Source organism: Carettochelys insculpta, chromosome 15 (assembly GCF_033958435.1).
Source record: "Carettochelys insculpta isolate YL-2023 chromosome 15, ASM3395843v1, whole genome shotgun sequence".
In the NCBI taxonomy this organism is placed as follows: Eukaryota; Metazoa; Chordata; order Testudines; family Carettochelyidae; genus Carettochelys; species Carettochelys insculpta.
Genome location: NC_134151.1, coordinates 40,130,242 through 40,157,953, shown reverse-complemented (window position 1 = coordinate 40,157,953; position 27,712 = coordinate 40,130,242). Strand labels below are relative to the sequence as shown.

Sequence of the window (27,712 nt, the reverse complement as noted above, 5' to 3'; positions counted from 1 at the left end):
GTTCCTATGACATTTTATGAACTTTAATTCCTTTTTGCAGTTCAGCTGACAGTTACGGTAAATTTGTAGGCCCAATTATTACAATAAAAGAATTATGCCCTGTATTTCTCGGGCAGCTCTTCTAGGTCTCCTAGCCAAAGCAACAAGTCCGCTTCTGAAAAGTGCATGTAACCCTCCTGCCGATAGCAGTCAGCGGCAGCCAGGGCCAGATTCAATATCTAGGGGTTCCTTTTCATCATCTTGCACAGAACCAGCACGAGGCCCACTCTGGGTGCCTTGGAGAGGCAATGCTTCCCCCCTCGCAAGCACAGAGTCTGAGCATACAAAAACACCTTTAATGAAAGAAGCAGAGAAGTCACATGCATTAGCTTGGGGAAAATACCACACCCAGAGTTCGTAACCACCCCCCAAGTAACCATCCCAGCTCAAGTGGATTAAGCAGTGTCCTTTTCCTCTCAGACTCACCAGTCCAACGCTGTAACTGAGGTGGAGATGGATGCAGGAGACAGACACGTTGAGAGTCTCTGAGTTAGGTTAAGAGGTGTGACAAACAAAGGTGATGTCATGATGAGGGGAGGTCTACTACTGATCACCTAGCCAGGTAGAAGAGCTAGATGAGGCATTTTCCAAACAACTAACAAAATCATCCAAAACACAGGATCTGGTGGTGATGGGGGAATTCAACTATCCCGACATATGCTGGCAAACTGACACAGCGAGGCACAGCCTATACAGCAAATTCTTGGACTGCATGGGTGACAAATTTTTATTTCAGAAAGTGGAGAAAGCTACCTGGGGGAAGCAGTTCTAGGTTTGATTTTAACAAACAGGGAGGAACTCACTAAGAATTTGAAAGTGGAAGGTAGCGCAGGAGAACGTGATCATGAAATCATACAGTTCATGATTCTGAGAACTAGTGAGAGACCAGCAAAACAGAGACAATGGATTTCAGGAAAACAAATTTTGGTAAACTCAGACAGCTGGTAGGTAAGGTCCCATGGGAAGCAAGAGTAAGAGAAAAAACAACTGAAGAGAGTTGGCAGTTTTTCAAAGGGTCATTATTAAGTGCCCAAAAGCAAACTATACCGCTGCACAGGAAAGATAGAAAATATGGCAAAAGACTGCCTTGGCTTAACCAGGAGATCTTGCATGATCTCAAAATCAAAAAGGAGTCGTATGAAGAGTGGAAAGTAGGAGAAATTACAAAAGATGAATACAAGCAAACAATACATGTATGCAGGGGCAAGAGTAGAAAGGACAAGGCACAAAATGAGCTCAAACTAGCTAGAGAGATGTAAAGGGTAACAAAACATCATTCTATAAATGTATTAGAAGCAAGAGGAAGACCAGGAACAGAGTAGGCCCGCTCCTCAGTGAGGAGGGAGGAACAATAGCAGGAAAGTTGGAAATGGCAGAGATGCTTACTTACTTCTTTGTGTTGGTCTTCACCTAACATAATGGGTGTGTCTATATGGGCACAACTCTTTGAAATAGCCATATTTTGAAGATTACTAATGAGGCGTTGAATTGAATAGTCAGTGCCTCATTAGCATTAGGACGCTTCTGGCCACAGTGCTTTGAAAGCGTCGCTTTTGAAAACATGCGGCTTGGTGCGGCTACACGGGGGTCCTTTTCGAAAGGACCCGCACCTTTCGAAATCCTCTTATCCCGCTCACTGATCAGAATAAAGGGATTTTGAAAGGTGTGGGTCCTTTTGAAAAGGACCCCCATGTAGCCACGCCAAGCCACACGCTTTCGAAGCGCCACGGCCAGAAGCATCCTAATGCTAATGAGGTGCTGAATATTCAATTCAGCGCCTCATTAGTAATCTTCAAAATATGGCTGTTTTGAAGATTTGTGCCTGTGTAGACACACCCAAAGTGTGCTAGTGGGATGGGGGTAGGTTTAGAGGATAAAATTAAAAAAGAACAAATTAAAACTTACTTAGAAAATTAGATGTCTGCAAGTCACCAGGTCCTGATGCATCCTAGAATACCTAAGGCACTGACAAAGGAGGTTGCTGAGACTTTTGCTATCATCTTTGAAAAGTCCTGGAAGTTGGAAGCAATTGCAGAAGACTGGAAAAGGGCAAACATAGTTATAAAAAGGGAAAAAAGAACACCCCAGGAAACTACAGACCAGTCAGTTTCGCTTCTGTGCCAGGAAAGATAATGGAGTAAATAATTAAGGAATTAATCTGCAAACATCTGGAAGAAAATAAGGTGACAGCTAACAGCCAGCATGGATTTGTAAAGAAGAAATCATGACAGACCCAGCTGATAGCTTTAGTGACAGGATAACAAGTCTTGCAGATACGGGAGAGGTGGTGGATGTGGTATACCTAGACTTTAGTAAGGCATTTAACATGGTCTCACATGATCTTCTTATCAGTATCAATAAACTAAGCAAATACAACTTAGATGGGGCCACTATACAGTCAGTGCATAACTGGCTGAATAACCATTCTCAGAGAGTAGCTATTAATTGTTCAGTCATACTGGCAGTGTGGATTTCTGCAGGGATCTGTTTTGGGACCGATTCTATTCAATATCTTCATCAATTATTTAGATATTGGCACAGAAAGTAAGCTTATTAGGTTTGCAGATGATACCAAGCAGGGAGGGGTTGCAACTGCTTTGGAGGATAGGATCAGAATTTAAACTGATTTGAACAATCTGGAGAAATGGCCAGAGGGAAACAGGATGAATTTTAATAAGAATAAACACAAAGTACCTCGCTTATGACGGAACAATCAGCTTCATATATATAGAATGGGAAGTGACTATGTAGGAACGGCTGCCACCACACTATCCAGGCTCACAAAAAGAGTATGGGCCAAAAGGAAACTCACAGAGCACACCAAAGTGCAAGTCTACAGAGCCTGCATACTGAGCACCCTCCTGTACAACTGCAAAACTTGGACACTGAGCGCCAAGTATGAAAAGAGGCTCAACTCATTTCATATGCATTTCCTGAGATGCATCCTGGGAATCTCCTGGCGGGACAAGGTGACCAACAACACGGTGCTCGAACAAGCAGGGACTGCCACCATGCACACTTTGATCAAGCAGAGACGCCTGCGATGGCTAGGTCACATCTCCCGCAGGCAGGACGGTCGCATACCTAAGGATTTGCTCTATGGAGAACTGGCGACAGGGACCAGGCCAGTTGGAAGACCTCATCTCCGCTACAAAGATGTGTGCAAGCGCGATTTGAAGGCTGCTAACATCAGCACTGCCACCTGGGAGACACTCGCCACTGATCGATGCCTGTGGAAGCAACGGGTGAAAAAAAGAACTGTCCCAGTTTGAAGACAACCTCAGGCCACAAGCAGAAGAGAAAACAACCCTGCAGAAGTCCCGCCCCGCAGTCCATCAACCAGGGCTCAGCATTCTCCTGTACCCTGTGCGGAAAAGACTGTCACTCAAGAATCGGACTTTACAGCCCCACACTAGACGCTGCTGTCGATCCAACTCTGGGTGCAACAACACACCATAGTCCTCCAGGACTGACGGATGCCTACCTAGTAACACTATCAAAACAGAGATCCCATATCATATCTCACAATGCACTGCACATCTTAAAGGGGGAGTTATCCAACGTTTTGGGATCACATGGTGTTTGCTATCAGGTACGAGTTGTTCATTTTTGGGCTTCTAGAAATTGACTGTTTATCCAAAATAATCAGGAGGGTTTCTTTTTTACTTTGCAGTTATAGCATTGGGAGCCACAAAGAAGTCCTTAAAGACCCATATGTGGCTCCAGAGCCTCAGGTTGCAGACCCCTGCCCTACCCACACACAATGTCTAGCTATGCCTGTCTGCCGATAGCTCCTAGCTACTTCCTGCCTGCACTCTGAGCTAGCCCCTACCTCCCCAAACCCCCTAGCTACTCCTTCCCTGCATTACGGGCTACCTCCTGCCCCCACACAGCCCCTAGTTTTCCCCCCTCCCTGCAACCTAAGCTATCCCCAGCTACATATAGCTCCAAGCTGCCCTCTGACTATTCTCTGAGCCATGCCCTGCCTGCATCCCGAACCCAGCCCCTAGCTAGCCTTTCCTGAACCCTGAGCTGTCTGCACACATCCCATAGCTAGCTCCTGCTCACACAGCCCTAGTTAGTTCCTGCCTACACACAGCCCCAGCCACTCCTCTTTCCACAGCCTGAGCTATCCCTGAGCTGTTTTTAAACTTTTAGACCGGAGCCGTCCCTCACCACAGCCAAACCAGGTTGGGTGGTGTGATGGGGTTCAGGGGTCCCCCTGCACTGCACCCCATCTGCTGGCAGGATTGACTCTCACTCAGCAGGTACAACAGAAGGTTTATTAGGCAACAGATGCCCAGTTTCTCCCAGAAGCGACAGCACAGCAGCCAGAGACAGTCCTTCCAACCCATCCTGGGGAGAAGACCCCGAGGGGTGCCCCTCTGGGGTGTAGCTTTCCCCTCCTCCGGCTGGCTGCCTTCCAGCTCCTCTTTCCCCAGCTTCCTAACTGCCGCCCCCGATTCAAAACTCAGCTCAGCTCCTCCCTCCTCTTTGTTCAGGCAGAGGTGTTACCTGCCAGTTGTAGCCCCAGGGTCATCCTTAGCCACTGGGAGCTGCTCGGCTTGCCCCTCACATCCAGCCTGACTCACACATGCACTCCGCCCACTCCATCACAGGTGGCCACTGATGTGAACAGGGTGGAGGTGGCTCTGCCTCTCTGGTCCTGCCATATGGAGGTGGCTTCAGCTTGCTGGGCCCTGCACCAAAACAGAAGTCATACTATACCTATACCTGAGACTCCCCTCAGCCCAGACCCTCATGGTTCTCCCCTCCCCCGCTGGGCCCTGGAGCTTCTAAAGCATGTTGGGAGCAGGGCTTCTCACAGGTCCAGAGGTGCCCAGGCCACTCCCCGCTTTTGAGGTCTCTCATCATAATATAAACAAAAAAAAAGAGTGAGACAAAATTGGATTTTTTTTGTATTTGACAAATGCTTTTCTAGCTTATCAAATACCAAAAAATTAAAAGGGTCTAAATCTGAGGACCCCTTTGAGCTTGAGGTCAAGGTCAAATGGCACTTTGGGCCCCCCAGCTGGCCAGGTGTCCTATATTCATCATAGGGAAATATGGTCATGCTACTTGTACGTTCAGAATGAGAACTATATTCTTTACCCCCTTGACCATGCAACTTCTATGACTTGTCGATGACGGTTCATGTTTTCTGGAGCTATGCTGAATTTAATGTGTCCTTTGTTTCATTTGTCGTTAAACAGTCTCAGTCCTGTTTAGCTACAGTCATTATCAGCAATAAGTGTGTGTTTTTGAAGGGTAACAAAGCATCAGTCTACTTCTTCTGCACCATCAGATTTAAATTGGTGTTGGGAAGAATCAGTGAAGGGGCAGCTCCAGACACAATTAAACATGGAGATAGGCCTGACCTGTTTTATAAAGCTGGAAGGGACTGTGAAAGGCCATCATATCCAGTCCCCTGTGCTCGCTGCAGGACCTGTCACCTTCCCTAGCAGATCTTTTTTTTTAAAAATGCATTTTTCCAGATCCCTAAATGGTCCCCCTCAAGGGTTAAACTGAGGCCTCGAGGTTTACCAGGCCAATGCACTAACCATTGAACTATCACAGCTTGCTTAACAGCACTAAGAAAAAAAGCATTTCAAACACAAAGACACATGGCAGGTGCTGTTTTCCTCTCAGACGAGTCGCACTCCGAGTGAACTTTGGACCCAGGCAATTTCCTGACAGAAAGAAAATGAGTGGAGAGCAGCACTCCAGTAGTAAACTGCCCTAATCTACTCTCAGTCAAATAGTTCCCACAAATGGACTGGGAGCCTCATGTTTGCATGACAAATGAGCTCTGTATGGGGGATATGATAAAGGTGTGTAAAATCGTAACTGGTGCAGGGAAAGTAACTAAGGAAAAGTTATTTACTTCTTCCCCATAACACAAGAAATGAGCGACCCAATGAAAACAATAGGCAGCCACGTTAAAACAAGCAAAAGGAAGTATTTGTTCACACAACTGCAAAATCAGCCTGTAGAACTCGCTGCCAGGGAGTATCGTGAAGGCCAAGATTGCACAGGCATCAGAGAGGAGCTAGATAAGCTCACTGGTCTATCAATAGTGCCCCCGGCGTCTGTTGCTCACAGCTGGGGGGCGGGGAGGACGACGACCACACTCCAGGATTCCCTGTTCTGTTCACCTCTGGGGCACCTCTCACAAGGCATGTCAGCCAGCCGGTCACCGGGGGGGCAGCCATGACTGCCCTCCTTCCAGCCCCTAGCGGGGCTGAGTTCCCCCAGGCCAGGAGGCGGTGTTCCTCCCCGGGGCGAGGCCTTGACCTGTGTCTTGTGGCCCTGCACGTGGTCTGGGGCAGGCTCCTGCCGGAGCCCTGCCCACCCCGCCGGCAGGACAGCAGGGCTCGCCAGAGACGTGACACAGCTGGGGTCGATCCTGCTTCAGGCAGGGGCTGGCCGGTGACCTCCTGAGGTCCCTTCCCGCCCCGGGTCCAGGGGCGCAGCCACGCAGGCAGGCTCACGAAAGGGGGCGCGCAGCCCCAGCCCCACGGATAAAGCTGCGCACAACTGCCACCACGCCCCGCAGCGGCTCCTGGCCGGCCAGTGCGCGGGGAGGGGCAGAGCCCGCGAGGCTCGGGGTGCAGCAGGAGGCGGCGGAGCGCCGCGGGGACTGGTCAGCCCAGCGCTCGCACAGCGCGGAGCCGGCAGGCGGTGCCCTGCCCAGCCCTCGCACAGCGCGGAGCCGGCAGGCGGTGCCCAGCCCTGCCCAGCCCAGCCCTCGCACAGCGCGGAGCCGGCAGGCGGTGCCCTGCCCAGCCCTCGCACAGCGCGGAGCCGGCAGGCGGTGCCCAGCCCAGCCCTCGCACAGCGCGGAGCCGGCAGGCGGTGCCCAGCCCAGCCCAGCCCTCGCACAGCGCGGAGCCGGCAGGCGGTGCCCAGCCCAGCCCAGCCCTCGCACAGCGCGGAGCCGGCAGGCGGTGCCCAGCCCTGCCCAGCATGTGAACCCGGGGGGACATGGGGACCCACTCGGAGCCCGGGGACCTTTGGCGCCGGGCCGGCTCCAGCATGGGGCTCGCGCTGCTGCTGCTCCTCTGCCGAGCCGGTAAGTGCGGGGCGGTCCCGCCTGCGGGGCTGCGCCTGCGGCGGGGACACGCGGGGCCGGGCACTCAGGGGAGACTTCCCAGCCCCGGGCAGCGCGGCGAGCGCCCGGGAGAGCGGGAGGCGGCGCGGCGCGGGGCTCACCCAGCTCCGCTGCTCGCCCGGGGATGGGCTTTGGCGGAAGGTGCTGCGCGGCCGCCCGCCGGGCCTGGGCTCACCCGGGGTTAACGCGGCCGCGGAGCTGCTCCGTGCTGGTCCCGCACAGGGCTCGGCGCCAGGGCCGGAGTGGGACTGGGCGAGCGGGCGCTCGGAGCAGGCAGGTGAGGGCCGATGCCAGGCAGGGAAAGGCGGCCGCTCCTTGCAACGCCGGCAGCCGCCAGGCATCAGGCCAGCTGCCGCGGTTTGTTGCGCGGCTGGTTCCCGAAGTGGTCTTCGCATTAGGCTGGCAGAGCACGAGGCTGGGGGCTTTGGGCTCCCATCAGCCCCTGGACTAGGCACAGGTTCCCCTGCGGCCGCGCGGAAGCGGGGGAGCCAGTAAAACCTCAGCAAGAAACTGACATTTGCTCTTGGAGCTGACCTGCATTTGGGTGGTGCTTGAGTTAACATGGGCCCTGATGTTGCTACGTCGCCCTTCCTAGTGGGTGGTACCTCTCCACCTGGGCTACATCTGCACTGCAGGGATCTTTCGAAAGAAGCACTCCCAGGAGATCTTTTCTGAAAGAATGTCTTTCAAAAGGTGTGTCCGCACACCAAAACGGGAAAGAGCATCCGCGCTGCTCCTGCTCTTTGGAAAGAACAGGCCAGGGATCGAAAAGACAGGCCGCAGGAGGGAGGCTTTTTTGAGAAAAAAGGGCCTGTGGACACCTTTTCTTTCACAAAACGCTTTCGGAAGGGGGGGTTCTTCCTGAAACAGGGAGGGAGGAGCACTTTGGAAAGGAGCGCTGCCTTCTTTCGATTTACTTTCGAAAGAACCCTTTGTGTGTGTGGAGGCTCTGTGGGCTCTTTCGAAAGAACTTGCTAGCGTAGACACAGCCATGTTGTTTCATTTGCTGCTATAATATAACCAGGGTCTAGTTTTGCCCCAGTTTAATGAGCTGGTGGGGCAAATGCCATTGGTGGCAGAGCACCTGATACATTTCCCCAAAGTAGCAGGTGCCCAAGAGATGCAAACAGCTCAAAAATGTCTGTCCAGGCTCAGAAGAGATTCATTCCTTGCAGCCAAAATGAACTCATTGGATTTCCTCAGGTCCAATAATTGCCTCAATCAAGAACCAGTTTTCCAGACATGTGTGTTCCTGAAATCAAACCAAAACCCAGCTCTGGGCATTATCCAAAATAAGAAGACTCCTTCCCAAATCTGGGAGAGCTAGTCCCCGGGATCCAGGGCTGCAGAAAGACAGTCCTGCTCCTGCCAAAGTGAAAGAAATGGGCAGCTTGGGGGGGGGGGGGGAACAGAAAGTGGAGGTGGCTGCAACTTCTTTTGGGGAGTCACTGAGACCTGCAATAGCACCACCAATGCCATATGTTTTCACACAAGCCATTTAGCTGGCAGCCAAACCAATTGCCAGCAGGTGTTCTGCTTCCAGGTCTCTTGTGCTGCTGGGGCTCTGAGGTCCCAGGACTGAGTGAGCAGCTGGTGTCTGTCACTAAAGGACAGTGAGAAGCACAGAACCTGTTTAAGGCTGCTGACTCGCTCTCTCACTGTGGCAAAGTCACAGGAGTTTAGAATATTCCCCTAGCAACAGGCTTGCTAATATCTCCTTGCTGTCATGGTGAGACCTTTACAGCTCACTTGTTTGGCCTTTGCACTGTTGATAGGGTTGAAACTACGGGCATTACAAACCCCATTTCGCTCTACAGCTCTCAGACAATCCCAAAGTCCTGCCTGTAGTGACAGATTTAGGGGTGAGTTCAGAGCTTTCAATCCAGTAAAGCTAAAACTCACACTGGCCATGTCTACACTAGCCCCAAACTTCGAAATGGCCACGCAAACGGCCATTGCGAAGTTTACTAATGAAGCGCTGAAATACATGTTCAGCGCTTCATTAGCATGCAGGCGGCCACGGCACTTCGAAATTGACACGCCTCACCGCCGCGCGGCTCGTCCCGACGGGGCTCCTTTTCGAAAGGACCCCGCCTATTTCGAAGTCCCCTTATTCCCATGAGCAGATGGGAATAAGGGGACTTTGAAGTAGGCAGGGTCCTTTCGAAAAGGAGCCCCGTCAGGACGAGCCGCGCGGCGGCGAGGTGCCACCCACATGCTAATGAAGCGTTGAATAGGTATTTCAGTGCTTCATTAGTAAACTTTGAAATGGCCATTTGCGTGGCCATTTCGAAGTTTGGGGCTAGTGTAGACGTAGCCACTGACTGCTTTAAATATAAACTGAGACAAGGACAGAGGTAATATTTTATCAGACCAACTTCTGCTGATGAGCAAGCTGCATGAGCTCAGAAGCTCACCTTTCTGACCAACAGAAGCTGGTCCAGTAAAAAGCTCTCAGCCACCTTGCCTCTAATAGCCTGGGGCTAACACAACAGCAAAAACCTCACATGACAGATGAGCTGTGGCACCTTTGGGCAGCACACACAGTGCCGTCTATTTGATTACTTGGTGTTGTTTTTGAGGAGTTCTGTCCCTCTTTGTGTAACGCAACTGTGGCTGTATTTAATAAAGCAGGGGTGGGGACCCTACAGACTGTGGCTTGCCTGGGTCTGGTGCCCAAGGCTTGGGGCTCCCCTTCCCAGCATCCAACCCACTCTGGGGTGGAAGGTGTGGCGCCTTGAGCCTTGTGGGCCATAGTCAGGCAAACTGGGTCTGGATCTGGCCCACAGGCTCTGCCTGGTGGAGGGAAGAAGTAGGTCTGTGGGCTCCTGCTGCTGCCACTTCCCCTCCCCAGGCTGAAAGAATGGCAGCCCCAAGCCCTGCTGTTTGGAAGCTCCCACCCCCTCAACTGCTCTGACTGGTCAGAATTGCAGCCAATAGGAGCAGCGGGGGAAAGTGCCTGGGCATGGCAGGAGACAGAGCCACATATGCTTCTGGGGAGCAGCATCAAGTAAATGATCCCCCATCACCCAGACCCTGCACCCAGCTAGGCACTCCCACTCCAGCCCGCTCCTGCATCTGCCTCATGCTCACTCCCCAACCTCCACCCTGCTTTTGTACCTCCCTCCCGGCCAGTGTCTGGCTCCTTTCTGCACCTGCTTGCCTTCCCACTCAGACCTCCATCTCCACCTGTTCCTGTACCCCACCGCCTAGCCAGAACACCTCATCTCTAGCCCACTCAGTTTTCAGTTTGGAAAAAAGGCGATTGAGGGGCGATATGATAGAGGTATATAAAATCATGAATGGTGTGGAGAAAGTGAATATAGAAAAATTATTTACCTTTTCCCATAATACAAGAACTAGGGGACACCAAATGAAATTGATGGGTAGTAGGTTCAAAACTAATAAAAGGAAATTTTTCTTCACACAGCGCACAGTCAACCTGTGGAACTCCTTGCCCGAGGAGGCTGTGAAGGCCAGGACTCTATTAGGGTTTAAAAAAGAGCTTGATAAATTTTTGCAGGTTAGGTCCATAAATGACTATTAGCCAGGGATAAAGTATGGTGCCCTAGCCTTCAGAACAAGGGCAGGAGATGGATGGCAGGAGATAAATCACTTGATCATTGTCTTCTGTTCTCCTTCTCTGGGGCACCTGGCATTGGCCACCGTCGGCAGATGGGATGCTGGGCTCGATGGACCTTTGGTCTGACCCAGTATGGCCATTCTTATGTTCTTATGTTCTTATGTTCACTCCTACACCCCGCCCTCATTCAGTTTCCCTCCTCCAGTCCTTTCCTTCACTCCCATCCCATCCAGACCCCCACTCCATGCCCACTTCTACACCCCCCTCCTGCCCAGATCCTCCACTTCCAGACTACTCCTGCACCCCCTTTGTGCAGACCCTGCCATCCCCAGCCCGCTCCTGCACTCCACTTCCACCCAGATTGCCCTCCTACAGCCCGCTCCTGCACCCCAGCCTGCCCCTCGTGCTAGATCCCACACCTCAAGCCTGCTTCCTGGCAGTCCCTCTCGCATTGAGCCCCTCATATTTGGCCAAAGCCCAGAGCCAGGGGTGGGGCAACAAAACCCACCTGTCCTGCCTCCCCAGGCTGTGGGACTGGTGTATGAGGGGAGTGTCTTTTTTCTGTCGGGAACTACATCAGTGCGGTTGCTCACTTGTGTCACCCCTGACTGATTTTTCAGTGGGTCAGTGCCCCCTCCCCAGTAAGAGGGTTCCCTACCCCTGTAATCAAGACTAGTATTCCTTGCTCCCAAACCATTGTTTTCTTCAGCATAACTTTGGGATGAAGGCTGAATGAAGCGTTTGTGACATCACAATCATAAACAGTGATCTATAACTTCGAAACCATATAGCAGGAGGTGGAACTAGGGGGGAGACTAAAATGCCTGCCCTTTTGTCCTAACATCATTAATTCTTGTTTGTGCATCACATACAAATAAGGAATCCCAAAAGTAAAGGTCACCCCCTTCACTGCGCTGGATATTTATACATACACAAGAGCACTCAGAGTTTAAAAAATATAAAAGAGAAGAAACATAAAAAGTTCATCTTGCAGCTTAAACTAGCATCTAGCTGTTAGGCAATAGGAGACAGATTAACCCCACACCTGCCTAGTAGGGGGTGTCTTCCACCTTCTCAAAGTCTTTACAGATAATAGAGCAAAGTTTGGGTGTTGGGAATTTTCATTGTTTTTGGAATCATCAGGTTTTGAACCAGAGGGGTAGCCGTGTTAGTCTGGATCTCCAAAAGCAACAAGGGGTCCTGTGGCACCTTATAGACTAACAGAAATGTATGAGCATAAGCTTTCGTGGCCAGGTCCTGCATCTGACGAAGTGGGTCTTTGCCCACGAAAGCTTATGCTCATACATTTCTGTTAGTCTGTAAGGTGCTACAGGACCCCTCATTGCTTTTGCAGGTTATGAACATATTTGTCATTTATATTATGGTAATAAGCAAGAGATCCCAAGCAAAATCAAAGCCCCATTGTGTTAGACGTGATACAAAAGAAATAGCGAGGGACAGTCATTGCACCAAACATTACATTTTTTCTACATTACTCCCAGGCTAATGGCAAGGTGGAATCATTTGTCACAATTGCCAAGAAACTACTAAAAATGCCTGCCAGAATGAAAGAGCCTGATTGGCAGCATTCCTGGAAAAATTACAAGGCCTGGGCAGGAGTCCAGCAGAGTGTCGTGTTATGCTGGACACAGACTCTATTGCCCACAGCAAATAAACTTTTGAAGTCTGCAACACTGGAAAAGGTGGCAGAACCAATTAAACAGCGGTGACATGCTAACACACAATTGGAGTTGCAGCCAGCAGCGGATGTGAAGGGTAACAAGAAGAGTTTCTGCAGGTATGTTAGCAACAAGAAAGTCAGGGACAGTTTGGGATCCTTATTGAAAGGGGGAGATAACCTAGTGATAAATTATGTGGAAGAAGCTGAAGTGCTCAATGCTTTTTTCTGCCTTCGTCTTCACGCACCAGGTCAGCTGCCTTAGGTAGCACAGTATAGAGAAGAGGTAAGCAGCCTTCAGTGGTGAAAGAACAGGTTGAGGACTGTTTAGAAAAGCTGGACTTGCACAAGCCTATGGGGCCACTCAGTGTATTCCAGCGTGCTGAGGGAGTTGGCTGATGTGATTGAAGACACATCTTTGAAAACTTACAGTAATTGAGATTGGTCCTAGATGATTGGAAAAAAGGTAAACGGAGTGCCCATCTTTTTTAAAAAAGGAAGTAGAAGAAACAGAGGAGCCACAGAGTAGTCTGCCTCACCTCATTTCCTGGAAAAATCATGAAGCAGATCCTCAAGGAATCCATTTTGAAGCACTTGGCGGAAAGGAAGGTGATCAGGAGCAGTCAATGTGGATTCACTGAGGGAAGCTCATGAACAGGCTCTAAGGTGGATAGAAAGCTGGCTAGACCGTCAGGCTCAAAAGGCAGCTTGATGTCTAAGTGGCAGCTGGTATCAAGCAGAGTGCCCCAGGGATTGGTCCTGGGGCTTGTTTTGTTCAACGTCTTCATTAATGATCTGGATGATGGGATGCATTGGACTTTCAGCAAGTTCAGGGATGGCACTTAGATGACTCAGAGAGGAGAACTCCTTGCACTGAGTAACCCATGTAAGTCCCTGCAGCACCTGAGTTTTCCATGGGGATCTCCTGGCTGTGTAAGTACTGAACAGCCTGATTAGGTTTGGAAGACTGCAAGCCACCCATAGGAAGGTTAAAAAAACAAGCTAGCAAATGTCTTTGTCTATAGCATCCTGCACCACGTGAGTTCCCTTTTATGGCCATTCTTTCATTTCTAAAGGGAGGGAGCCCTGGTTCTCCACCTGTCCCACAACAAGGGCTGAGGATTACATCTCACCCGGATGAAAGAAACACTCCCATGTCTGCTTTCACACAGATGTCCTCACTGAGATAAGACAGGGAGCCTGCAGCAATGGTAGTGAAACGACTGTGATGGGGTTGTGTCCGAGCATGAAACCCTACCGTTGTTTCCCTGCTTGAACAGGAGACCTTGCTGCGCTGCCGAGGGACTGCGTAGCCTCTGAGAAGGTTTGCCTGTCAGACCCTGCTTGCAACGCCACTTACCAGGCCCTGGAAAACTGCTCCCTTGGTAGGGCGCCTTTCCTCCCTCTGAACCCTCATACCAGAGCCAGGTGCCTGGATGCAGAGCTGGATATCAGACGCAGCCCTTTAGTGAATTGCAAGTGTCAGCGGCGCATGAGGAGGCAGAAGCATTGCCTGCGCATCTACTGGACTGTTCACTCCAGCGTCACACATGGTGAGATGGAATCATTGTTGCTATGGTGCCTAGTAGTTACACAGCCCTCCCTACCATTAATACCCATCCCAACACGGGCAAGAGGGGTTCCATGGTCGATGCTATCACAGAGCTCTCCCTAACCCTGCATGTGGTTGCTGGAAAATGGCGTTAAACATTTATCCCAAAGCAGCAGAGACTCTTCTTCCTACCTCTTGGGAAAGAGGAAACATTAGTGCTCTGCAATTAATGGTCAAGAAAATAATGTAACAAGCAAAGCTTGGGCACAGATTTAATTCTGGTTTAAAAATATGACACAAGATGAGTGTATGTTCAAGAACCAGTTCTGGGGCTGGACCCCAGGTACACCAGAGATCCTGGCTACTCAAGAGCACTACAGAGGGTTGTGAGAAGGGAGATTCAGCTGCAACTTAAAGAACTGCAGAAAGTTGCTTTGGCCAGTAGTGAACATGGGATTAATTAAAATGAGAAAAACGTTACCCTGAAAGCTGCTGTCTCACTGTTTCCCTGTAAAAAGCTTTTGCCTAAACTCCTGCTCCCCACAGCTCTCTGCTATCTTTTAAAGAAACAGTGCACATACCCTCAAGAAAACTGAGACAGAAAAGGAACAAGTGAAACTAGATCTAATCCTGCCCACAGGGAAGCCAATGAATGACTTTCATGTCTTAGCTGCTTAATAACACCCCAGTGTCTCTGACAGGTCTGGGGTCAGGCTTTGCTTCTGTTGCCTCTCCCTGGTTCTTGATTAAAGTGGTGTGTTCCTGGGTGAACTCCAGCTCTGTGGGTGCAGCCAGATATGTTTAGTATGTGCATGAAAGTATCTCTAAAAGTTGAAGCTGGATCCTGTGTGTTTGTCCCCCAGCATCCCTGACTCCGTACCTTCCCTTGCCTAGGTCATTTCAAATTGGAGACTTCTCCTTATGAAGATCCAGCAAATGAAGAACCATGGAAGACTGAAGACAAGCTGGCAGCTTCTGTTTCAGGTAGGGCTCAGGAGTGGTGCACATTTCCTGCTTTTTCCTTCCTTTCCTAGGGCCTACCTACTGGACTGATGATTATTAAGAGGAAAAATGTTTTGCAGCAACACCCTGTTACAACTGGTCAGTGGAACATTGGCTCCAGAGGGCCTGGTCAGACAGGTGGAGGTTATGGTGTCAGCATGTCAGAGAATGGAATGGACCCATAGACCCCATAGCCTGTTAGGGAAGATATCTAAATGGTAACAAGGTTAGGAGAGATAAAGGGACAGAGTCAGAAGAGTGGAATATATCAAGGCAAGACTACCAAGGAAACAAGTCTAACAATTTCCATTTAGTAAATAACCCACATTTTTAAACTCTTAAGAGACAATAAATATTGGCATTTTCTCCATTACTTTTATTTTCTTTTTGCCTCTTTAGTAAATCAAAGTTGGACAATATCCACTTATTCCAAGAAACATTATCAGACAGAAAAAATCTTCCATATGTTTTGATATTTTGTGCACATCAATTTATCTATAAGACATCCCAACAAATGAAAAAAGATACATTACTGAAAAAACCCTGCCTCTGATATATTGCCTCCTATGGCCTACCAATATCGTGGAAGATAGATCCATAGACAGCTGTTAGCCAGGAAGGGCGGGAATGGTGTCCCTAGCCTCCGTTGGCCAGAAGCTGTGAATGAGTGACAGAGGATGGATCACTTGATGGTTACCTGTTCTGTTCATTCCTGCGGGGGAGCCTGGCACTGTCCACTGTTGGAAGACAGGATCCTGGTCTTGGACCTTTGGTCTGACCTAGTATGGCCATTCTGATGTTCTCATATCTAATGTTCCCTGAGTTGCCTTTTAGTCTGTAATCTTAAACAAGAACAATTAGGAATATTTATGACCAGAGAGATCATTTGACAACGTAAGTTACTTATGATGGTTCATAATTTGTTCCAGTCACTTGTCAGAATGTCGGTGACAGAAACCCACCTATGGGCCATTCAGTTTACTTCTCTTTACATCACACAACTTTCATTGGTCTCCTCAGGAGGAATGTGTGTGGGTCTGATATGGGTTATTTCACTGAGCAACAGTTTGTTCATTCAAATAATGGAATTGAATCAATCTCACCGCAGATACATCGATAACCTTCTTGTTCGTTGCTGCCAGCGAACCCCTGACTTCTTTTCACAGACCTTTATATTCAGCTGGATTTCACTGCCACTTTAAGTAATCTTAGACATATTTTTCCCCCTTATCACTGTCCTCTTCACCAGCAGGCCAAATATTTGAAAACTGTTTACCTATGTCCAGAGCCAGGTTTAAATGTAGTGGTTTGCCATTGTCCCCCAGCAGTCAGAGGTCAGCGAGTAAACACTCCTGCTGTATAAGGCAGCAAGTGAGTCAGAACAGATATAGAAGTGTGTCAGTGAAGCGCAAATCCCCTCCCCTGCAAACCATGCTCTAAAGAGCAAGGCATAGTTCAGGTGTTCTCGTCAACTGAGACGAGGCCTGAATCACACTAGTGCAGAGCAGAGTCAGCTTGTGTGATGTCCGTCCTGTTTCCCTATGAATCCATGGTGAGCAATTACTAAATCACAGCATAGCAGGGTGGTAGCCTCCCTAGTCCCAGTTCCCAGGAGCTGCAGAAGCTTGCAGCAAATCTTGCCCCTCTGAAATCTCTTCTGGGATTTACTTCCCCTGGGTTTCTATTGGCTTTTCAGATTCACATCTAGCAGGGGATACTGCAAATCCCTGCCTGAGAGCCACTCATGTCTGCAGTCTGAATAAGAAATGCGTCCGTCTGCGCACATATTATGCCTCCATCTGCACCAAAAGGGCAGAGTCTGGAGACACCTGTGACCAGCATAAGTGCCACCAAGGGCTACGACATTTCTTTGAGAAGGTTCCTGAAGGTTTCACCAAGAGGCTCCTGTTCTGTCCATGCCAAGATGAGCTCTGTGGAGAGCGACGCCGGAAAACCATTGTCCCTGAATGCTCCTTTCAGCACAGCATCAAACCCAACTGCCTCCTTCTGTTGGACTCCTGTCTCAAAGACCATATCTGCAAGTAGGTCCAGCACAAGGTGCTTTTACCCAGTGGAGAGCAGTCCTGACTCTAATGCTCTTCTTCTTCTTTCTATAGATCCCGACTGGCTGATTTCCAACAGAACTGTCAGCCTGCAGGCATGTCCCCAGATGGCTGTTCTCAGCACAGCCATGCTGCATGCCTGCAGGCTTACATGGGGATGATTGGTAAGTGGGGACCGAAGGGAGACAGAAGGCTTGATGAAGAGCATGCTCTTAGGCACAGATGGGGATGTGGGGAATGACAGGAGGGTAGGCGGATCTGAGGACCAGTGAGGACCATACCCTGATCTTATTGGAGCTTGAGGTCATGGTGTGGAAGACACTTGAGCCTATGTTGGTATTTGCCCTGACCAAGTGTAGACAGCTACTAAAGAGAAACTCAGAATCTGCAATGCATATGCCACTTATGAGCCCAGACTTGTACATATTATCCAAGACTCTCTCCAGGAGCAAGACAGCAGCTTCACCCCCATGTCTAACATGTAGTCTAGAGACCAAATCTATTTCTCTTCTTACAAAAGGTGCTCATCCTGCAGTGGCTCAGCAGCAGAGATCTGCCTGTCTGAACAATACAGCCACTCCTGACAGTCCAGCTAATGGACATTTTACATCCATTTTATCCTTTTCCTATCCACATTAATATCCATTCTCAGGACCCTGGTTACTGATATCTGAAGCTTTGTATTCCCTAATGGTTTGACTGCCTGAGCCCTGCTGGGGATTTCAGATATCCCCAGTCACACCACACTATGGCCAAGGGTGGTTCCCAGGGACAGCTGTAGTAGACATGAATCCGCTAGCAATGAAGCTGTATAGGCCAGAAACAAGTGGATTGCTGAACTGCATTTCCAGACTGTCTCTAGGTTGCCTTCATTATGTTAACACGGCCAGTGAACCGCATCACTGCAGGCTGCAGCTGCATAAGGTTTACCTGGGAGCAGGATGTAGGCACAAGCTGCAGGTTGTCAGTTTGTTGGCAGAGGGAACTGGAAATAATGATGGGAGAGTCTTTCACTGCCACATGCCACCCTGGACTTGGCTACACATCTTCTCACTTACAGCTTTCTTCCACAGGCAGTAATCAGTGTACTTCATTATTATGACCACTTGGGTGGGGGTCAGCTGGCTCCAGTCCCCTCTTGCCACTCCCTGGCAATGTCCCTTCCCTCTGTGGACAGAGAGCAGCAGCTTCCCTGCCTCTCCTACATCCAACTCTGCAGAGGGTTCCCTGTCCCCTAACTCTGTCCTGGGAAGGTCTGCCTCAGTGCATTTAGGGTTAATAACTATTTGTGATACATTGAAAGTAATACGGGCAAATGCCATTTAGCTACAGTATGTAGAAACTGCCAAGAGAATGGGCCTCTCTAGCTTGTAGCATTTCCAGGGGACTTTGGAGGCACAGGGAAGAGATGAAGCATGAGTATGAAAGCCCTGGTTTGATGCCTTGATTAGAGGCACTGGCTGGCACCCACTGGCCCAGATGGTTGCTGCACCCAACCTCCCTGAATGCTTTCACACAAGCAAATCCTGATTCTCATTTCTTGGGAACTGGGGACAGGTACAGCCATGACACCAAACTATGTTGGTAACTCCAGCACAGAAGTTTCGCTGTGGTGTACTTGTGAGAACAGTGGCAATCAGCAGGAGGAGTGTGACCAGATACGCAGCATGTTCCTCAGCAACAAATGCCTTAGTAAGTGCCATACAACAAGCAGCTTGGGTCACAGGTTCAGTGTAAGTTCAAATCTCTTGCTGCTTTCCAGGTCCTACATCACACAGTCCTTGCCTACAGCTCCAAACTGCTCTCCTTTGGCCTTTCCCTGCCCTCTCTACTCCTCTAGTGACATCCGAGACACTCCCTTTCTCCACTCTTACAGACATCTGTTGAACTTCCACCTTCCACCCTATGCCCAGATCTCTTCAGCAAGGCACATCTCTGGCCACATTCAGCCCCTCCTACAGACTCACTTTTACAGTCCCACCTGTAATAAGTGTAAAGGTAGGAAAGGGTAAGAGAGGAAAGCAGAAATCACACTGGTGCCCATGGCTTACTGAGCAACCATGGTTGTTCTCACCACCATCATCTTTTCCTTCCTCATCTCCCCTTATCCAGGCCCTCATTCACGGGGCAGATCCTGGCATTTCTGTGAGACACTTAACTCATTCTTGTGTCCTTAGAAAATTAATAATTTGACCCACTAGAGCCTGGCACAGGCCATATCACTGGGACAGCAGCACAACAATAGCTCCCAAATCCTGGTGGCCTTACACCGGATAAAATCCAGTAGCAGATGTGTGCTGGCCCCCTGATCCGTCTCTGGTGTCCCAACAATGGATTTTATTAAGATTTAAATATTTTATGACTATGAAAGGTGCCAAAGGCCATCAAATAAAGAAACTAACACCAACATATAACTGTTTAAATTTATGTCTTTTCTATGTATTTAGTACTATATAGCAAAATCTCATACCCCAGGCCACTTCCATTGCCTACCTAAGACACACCTGGACTCGCCCCCTTAAGATAGTCACATCGTGGCTGCGTTAACCTGTGTCTTCACAAAACAAAAAAAGCATAAAGGTGAACAATGCACACTTAGACCAATCCACTGCATCCCAAGATGCCATGTGCACCTGGTCCCTGCAGTCTGTTCCATGATGTTTTATGCAGCCACACACACATGCTTCCCCCCAGTAATATGCCACTGCATACAGTGTTTGCACTCCCCAAAGCCAAATCAACCTTACTGGACCCCACATGTGAGCTTCCCAGCAGAGCCCATGGGGTGGGACTATATTGCAAGCAAAGGAGGAAAGCGTCTTATGCTTGTTTGACTTCTGCCTGCAGAAAACACAATTCTGTCTCAGATGTATCTAAGCCAGACAACTCCAGAGGGGCTGGAAGAATTGTCCACCCGGAGCGTCCACAGGGAAAGCACCAACACTTCTCTTGCTTCGGCAATGCCCCAGGTATGAATCCCTTTTCTGCCTCTGTACAGGAGCCCGTAAAGTGGCTCACAGAAAGTAACTAGCATCAGAGAAACTCAGGATCTTGCTATAAACAGCTCTTGGCATTTGAAGGAAAGAGCTGGTATGTATCAAAGCCTCAGACAAGTACCCGCTCCTCATGGCCATTCTGGTTGCTGTGTGTCATTGATTAGCAGAGGGGTTGGTGTGTAGCGGCAAGAGCCACGTTACTTGGCCATGGAAGGTTCCCAGATTCTCAGTATCGGTCTCAGAATGGGAGACCCGGCAGCCAGGCCTGAGTGAACACAGTCCAATTTGAATTAACTTCTTCCTTTCCTTCCCAGGTCACAGAAACATGGCCAGATACCTCAGAGCACAACAGCATGCCCATGGCCTCCTCTGTGTATTCTGGAGCTGGGGCTTCTTGGCCCACAATGGCCCTGCTGCTGCTGCTACCCCCGCTCAGCCCACATTAACCTGCAACAACTGTCCTTTGTCTCGTCCACTTAATTCTCCTCACTCCGCACCCAAACGTTGTCCTACCAGCTCACCCTGGGGATGTGGAGACCTACAGAGAAGAGGAACTTAACAGTCTCACCCCAGAAGAGAAAGGCCTGCATGCTTCTCCCAGGAGAGAGTCATTTCTCTCAGCTCTTCCTGCAGCTACAATTGCAGGGGCCTGGCTGTCCAGCACTCTAGCCAGCTGGGAGACTCTAGGCACTGTTTTGTTTGTTTTAAAAACAAAGCTAGTTAAAATTCTCTTCAAAAAGCATGGGGCTTATTGAGGGAATTAGGAGAGACACCTACAGCTCAGCTTCAACTGGCCGTTGGAGTTCTTCCTCTAGAGCAGCGGTGTCCACCTTATCATTAGCGTGTGCCTCCCAAACTGTTCGTGGACCCCCCCCCCATCAAAGCCAATTTTATCAATTCTTATTTAACTTTTATTTATTTCACAGACCCCACCTCCAATACCCTCTGGACCCCAGGTGTAAACCACTAGTCTAGAGCAGGAAGCTGCAAATTGGTGCTCTTGGGGCAGATTCCTAAGTCTGTGGTGTCCTGAGAGAAGAGCAGAGCAGAGCCCGGCAAACAGACACATGAACTCCTCTCTGTAAATATCAACCAGCTCTGAATTCTGTTCTGGATCCTTTTGATCCTTTTTTCAAATCCGTTATTTTAAGCCTATAAAAAAAAGTCACTCTAGAGCCAAAGCAAGAAATCTGGACTCCGGACTCCGTTCTTGTTTCTTTCAACCACCCATATGTTCCACCCTTCACACTAGCTAGAGATTTAGCTTTGGAGCTCAGCCCCATTTCTTCACTTCATCCCATTAAAACATTGTCCAGCACACTATGACACTGCCTGGCTAGGCCGTGCTTTTCTAGGACTTATAAGAGAAAACGTGCTGGCTTGTTCAGCTATAGCCACCACATCTCCCTAGGGACATAGGGTGCTGGTCTTTATTTCAGACCTAGGGCAGATGCAGTGACCTAGCGGTTCCTTCGCATGCCCCCTCCACGGTCTCCAGCCTCTCTGTCAGGTTTGCTTTTATGACCTGTGTATTCTGGGTGTAAACATGTGTTATGTAACTGGTGTTCTGTTGTGCTGCAGTGGCCTGTAAAAATGTGGTGTTGAAGTGAATATTGACTTCTGAGTACAGGTTAATAATCCACAATCAATTGTGTGAAAGAGCTATCTTATCAGGGAAGCTTATGTTTTCAGCAGAGCTAGCAGCCAGCTGGGGACAGCTGCTCTGCATACAGGTGGTGTGTGGATTTGGAAGATACAATGAAGCTAGACAAATGTTATGCTTCTGGAGTGGATGTGCAGCAGTCAGACCGCTCTACTCATCCCTGTGTTCCATGCCTTCCTGTCCCTCGGGAAGGGACTCATGTTGTGTCCCTTGCCAGATGCCTGAACACCACAGCATCCCTCCTCTCTGGATGTACAGTGTCTCTCCACTGCACTTTTGAATTGTCCTTCAGTATAGGAAACATTTCCGCTTTGAATCCCAGTCTTCTCTGTGCCCCTATCTGAGGCATCACTTTCTTGCCCAGCAGAGGGGCTGCACCCTACACTGGAGAGGGTCATAGCCACTGCCACCATTAACAGAAGGAGGCCTGATCTACAGATGACAAGATGCCCCACCCTGTACTGGCATCTGGCTGCTTGGCTCAAGAGGGAGCCAGTGGATGGGCTCAGCTTACAGGCCCCTGGCCTGGAGTTAAACCCTTGGGCTTTGGCTTTGCGTCCAGCCCACTGGGGGTGGTTGGTCTCTGGTTTCAGATTTGGTCCCCTCAGTCGGGGCAGCAAAGCTCAGATGGGCTCAGGTTTCAGGATCCCCTTCTGTGGTTGTGTTGTAATGTTTGTTGACAAAAGGGGGTCACGGTGCAATGAAGCTTGAGAACCCCTGATCTAGAGCTGGATGCTTTCCCCATTTCACCCCCATGCTATGCCTACTGCACAGCGCTCTCAAAAAGGCAGGCATTTTGTTTGATCTGGGGTACCTTAGAGCCAACACTATGAACAGAGTTGTCATTTTGTTTGTTATATTCAGTGTGCCACTGGGAATCCGGCCTTCAATCTCCAGTGGCTGACTCGCTGACAGATTGCAAATTCCTGTCCTGTCATCCAGGGCCAATGCTTGGCTCAACCTCGGGCAGGCGCTTCGAAGTTAAACAGATCCTGCTTTAATCAGAAGTGCAGAGAAATCCCAACTGGAGTTTTTTGCTTTAATCGTCCCTCTCCTTGTATTTACCTCGACAAACACTCTTGCCTCTCACACCTGTTCACTTGTATGTGTGCATGCAACCCTGTTCCTCTACACACCTGTACACTCACATCCACATGTACGCAGAGCTATTTGCATAACTGCTCCTGCCTGCAAGCCCACACTTGCTTCCAGCCCTATATGCCTCTCCCCAAAATGCCCGCACCTGTGCAGTTACACACAGGTGGCGGCAAACTGCCACACACATTGATGGAAATAACCAATGTTTGGATTGAGAATAATTTTAAAATTGTTTATTTTTAGGAACCTCCAAAGTCATAAGAAAAGGAATTTATATATTATTTGTGTTCCAGTAGCATCTGAGAACCCTGTTGTGCTAGGCATTATGCAGAAATTTCCCACTAATGCAAACACAGTTGAACTCCACCAACTTTAGCAGTGTTAACAAGAAGTCCTGTGGTACCTTATAGCCTAACCTATTTTGGAGCTTAAGCCTGACAAAGCGGGCCTTTGCCGACGAAAGCTTATGCTCCAAAATAGATGTTAGTCTCTCAGGTGCCACAGGACTTCTTGTTTCTTCTGAAGACACAGACTAACTTGTCTACCCCTCTGACTCTAGCAGTGTTAAGAGATCTGCTATAGGTGGCCTACTTACAGTCCTGGGTCTCCTATTCAGGCTAGTTTATATGACCATTAACTGCTGGCTGTCAATGGTGTTTTCAGACTTGTGTAGACCAGGAATTTTCCAAGCAGGGATTGCATATACAGTGCTTAGAAGACTAGCAGCCCGTCTGGCTTGGGTTTCCTACAATTGCTATCAGTGGTGCTGAACTGCAGGTTAACACCCAGGAGAAACTTTTGGAGCATTTCCATCTTGCAGACAAATTTTAAAGAAAGATCTGAGGATGGGGCCTTCTGTTGGACAGGAGACACATGCAGTGCAACTCCCATTGTGATGAGAGGAAATCAGATTTATTTTTCAGAGTTATAAAGTAAATGTTTTACTCACTGTAAAATTTTCACCAACTACCCTGGTTCAACCAGTGTTTCACCATTTCAGATAGATGATAAATAAGATTTTCAAGTGTCTTATTTTAATAGAAATTACAATGACACACTCATGAGGTTGACTCCTGACAGTTCTGATCACAGTGACTTTCTAGTAACAGAGAGGGAGCCCTGCTAGTCTATACACTATCAAAACAAAAAGCAGTCAAGTAGCACTTTAAAGACTAGCAAAATAGTTTATAAGGTGAGCTTTCGTGGGACAGACCCACTGCTATGGTCTGAAGAAGTGAGTCTGTCCCACGAAAGCTCACCTAATAAACTATTTTGCTAGTCTTTAAAGTGCTACTTGACTGCTTTTTGTTTTGATAGTGACTTTCTAGATTTACTCAGCTGCAACTGATCAGAATCTGGCACCATGTCTTGACTACATACGGACTTACCACAGCTCAGTGATTCCTTAAATGAAAAGGGTGGTGCAAGAGAGATCACTATGGATACATTAATGTGTCTTAAACATAATTGCAAGAATAAATAATTTAATAGAAATACTCCATTCTGACAGTCTTGGCATGGTATTTTCATCAATGCAGAGAAAGGAAAACCTTTGTGTTATAAATTTTAAACATGTAAGATAAACCCAAAATAGCTATAGTAAAAAATAAATTTTACCTTCCAAATCTGAAAAAATGTTGCTTTCCTTTGCATTCACTCCCTGTGCCCTACTGCACTCAGGTAGTATGGGGATGATTGTGGTAAGGAACTTAAACAGCAGCATCAGACAGGAACTCCTGCCAGGGAGTTTCAGGGCAATGGCAGCTCTCACTGAGGGCCCATCTAGCATCAGTCATGGAGAGAAAAAAAAAGGGCCATTACCAGCAATGTCTAAAAGCCTTTTATAAAATCCCTTAATGTGGATTAATTTAATATTTACTTACAACATTTATATCTCTTCACATACAGTATGCCACACAGCCCCCCCCCACACCCTCAGTTAGGTAAGTTGTTATTCCAATTTTAAAGATGAGGAAACAGATACTTAAGCCATACAATGAGCCCTAGACCATTCAGCCTGTGCTCAATTCATTGGCTCACACACGAATATCAGAGCAATGCAGAGGTAACTGAAATTTCTCTTTAAACAACAGCCAGGATCAGCATCCTACAGATGGGCCACAGCAACTGATGCTACTCTTCAGCTTAGACAAGAAAGCCCAATTTTTATGTTCCCCACACATGAAACATGCTGACAATGTGACACAGTTTGAGACAGCTAGGATAATATTGCAGCTTTAAGATTCAGGGAGGAGATGAAAGGCCCTCCCTCATCAGCACAATCTAAAATCAAGTACCTACAAAGCTACTGGAAAGGATGGGGGTCTTCAGAGTGATGGTTGCAGAATCTGAGTATTCTGAGAACAGCCCTTTGAAGATGCCTGCTCTAGGAGCAGACACTCAGCTCCTCAAAAGTACAAGCTCCAAACTTCCAATGAAATCCATGAAAAGGAGGAACCTGAATAAATTTGAGGATTTGGGCCAAAGTGGTCACCCCACAGCTGGAAACCCAAGAGATTCGTCAAAATTTCTGCAGAGGAACTAAGAGCTGTTATCTTGCTCTTACTTCACATTCAGAAGGAGAGAGTGGTAAATATAATTAGCAGCTAATTATTTCTGCCTCTGGGACTCAGTGGTGGAACTTCTGTTCACTTGATAGACTCTGTTGATTCTGAGCTTAGTTTTGCCTCTAATGGAAGCTCTCCTTATAGGTAATTAGCTCTTCAGGAAGTGATTTGCTGTTTGCGTTTTTTGCAGACCCCAGGGTTAGCAGAGGTCACACTGTACAGTACTTTGTCCCCAAAGCCTGCATGAAAACAGCCCCACATCCTTTCCATTTGCAGCTGATCATTTCCATTACCCACTGACTAGGAGGAGATGATCAGTAATTGTTAAGTGCTTGAATCAGACTAATAGCTTGCTGCTAATTCCTCCTGTAATATGAGTCTGAATTCCTGGTAAACAAACGGACTGCTTTTCACACACAGGGATGGATGCCAGAAGACTAATATTAGTGTTCTGGAGCTGATGCTTTTAGAGCAATTCTGTCCACTCAAAGATGCTTAATGACATTAAATTGTGTACTAAATAATTACAGGACAAAGGACCTCTTTGGAATCAATGAATTATTGTCTGATTCAGATGAAAATGGGTATCTATCCTAATTTTAAACAGTTACACTAAAATGGCATACCTGATAAATGCTGCTGATAACTACGTCTTTATGTATGGACAGAAGAAACAGCACAAGAACAAGTCATCTGTGAAGTCAGTGAGACACAGACTTCCCCATGTGATTTTGGGCTTCATCTTGTTTCCAATTGGTTTAAAAAAAAACACCACTTTTTTTTTGGGCAGGATCTGGTTCTCTCTTCCCAGTCAGGTCACAAATTTTATTAAAAAACAGGGCTTGGGTAGTTAAATCCATTGAGAGAGAACACCTCCACATCAGCCTGATGTTTCACCACATGCCCAGGATCAAAGAACATTGTATTCCAGGACAGTGGAAGATCTAAGAGATATAGACACCGGGTGACAGTCATTCATGCACCCTTGCTCTATTCTGTGTTGTTACCCAAAGTAGGACAACTTCAACTGGAGAGATTCAGGGGGACTCTATCAGAGTATTCATATCCTCCAGAGCCTCTAGAAAGCATTTTTTAGCAGGGGTTACTATTAAGCCTGGGAGGGAGGCAACACAAGATTCCAGTCACCTCCATCTGGAGCAAAACAGAAACTTGGCATGCACAGAAAACATGATTCTTGATTTCGAATTGCTTAAAATGAATCCGAAGCAGAGGGCAGCCAATGATTTGCTGGGTGAATTCTGTGCCTAGACAAAGAACTGAGAGATGTTTGATTGATTAGCTGAGTGAATTAAAGTTAATTAGTAGTAAATTAGCCTTTGAGTGAATAATACATCAGCTACATCTTGCCAATATAAACACACAAGTCCTAGAAAGCACTAAGCCTACACTCAGAGCAAAGGGACTATTCTCAAAGGTTTTTCTGTATGACCCTTCACTGTACAGTCTATGCATGTCCCACCTCTGCTTTTGTTTGTTTGGTACGTACACTGCCCTTTTGGGGGACAAAAAGTAAAGGGTAATTCATAATGTACAGACAGTATCCGTACAAGTGCCACATTGTGGCATCTCTTTGGGATGCTCCACCGTTAAGTGAATGAGATAAACCACATCTACTTCCAGGAGAAAACCAGAAAGATTTCAATGATGTTCCAGGCCTCTGCTCCTTCCACAGCTATGGAAGATGGAAGCACATTTCCCATGAGAACACTTATCAGCATTAACTGTGCCTGTGGCAGGGTCTCCTGCCCCATCTTGCTCCTGAGGGTCCCAGAATCACCCCCAGGGCTCCACAGCCCAGTTAGGCCTCTGTGGCTCAGTCACAGTTCACGGGCCTCCTGTGGCCTCAGTTCTCCCTGCCTTAGGCTCGGGGTGGGTGGGGGTAGGGGAGCTTGGGCCCACCCGCTCCACCAAGCTCCAGCCCAGGGCCCTGTTGGTGGTGGGTGTGAGACCCCAGACACCAGCTCAGGGGGGATCCTCACCACAACACGCTGAGTTCATGGGTTACTTTCTCATTTCCCCCATCCTGGGCTGCTTCCCCCACCCCATTCCTGGTGTGGTCCATTGCCTCCACTCAGGTCTCACCCCCTCCAGTCACTCCTGCTGTGGACAGCCACTCCGGTGGGGGCTGCCACCACTGTTGCTGCTGCCCCTCGGACAGCCGTGATGGACGTAGAGGTGGCTGCCCAGTCAGTTGCCAGGGGGGGCGGTGCGGGCATGACTCCCAGGCTTCTGCAGGAGCTACCTCCCCCCCTGCTGGTCAGCCCCAACTGCCAGGCTTCTCCAGCCTTTATATGTGGCCTACAGCTGGAGCATGCTCAGTAGGGCCTTGGGGGTGGGGC

General features: G+C 48.6%; 1 protein-coding gene across 1 annotated transcript; it reads left to right on the top strand.

The window, feature by feature from the left end:
• Nucleotides 1-6,797: 6,797 nt before the first annotated feature.
• GFRA3 (GDNF family receptor alpha 3) lies at nucleotides 6,798-23,956 on the top strand. Its single transcript, XM_075009337.1, has 8 exons — nucleotides 6,798-7,111; nucleotides 13,692-13,964; nucleotides 14,858-14,947; nucleotides 16,662-17,007; nucleotides 17,083-17,192; nucleotides 18,586-18,720; nucleotides 19,876-19,997; nucleotides 20,339-23,956. Exons 1-8 carry the CDS (start codon nucleotides 7,024-7,026, stop codon nucleotides 20,468-20,470), a joined length of 1,296 nt encoding a protein of 431 aa, XP_074865438.1. The 5' UTR covers nucleotides 6,798-7,023; the 3' UTR covers nucleotides 20,471-23,956.
• The last annotated feature ends 3,756 nt before the right edge of the window (nucleotides 23,957-27,712 follow it).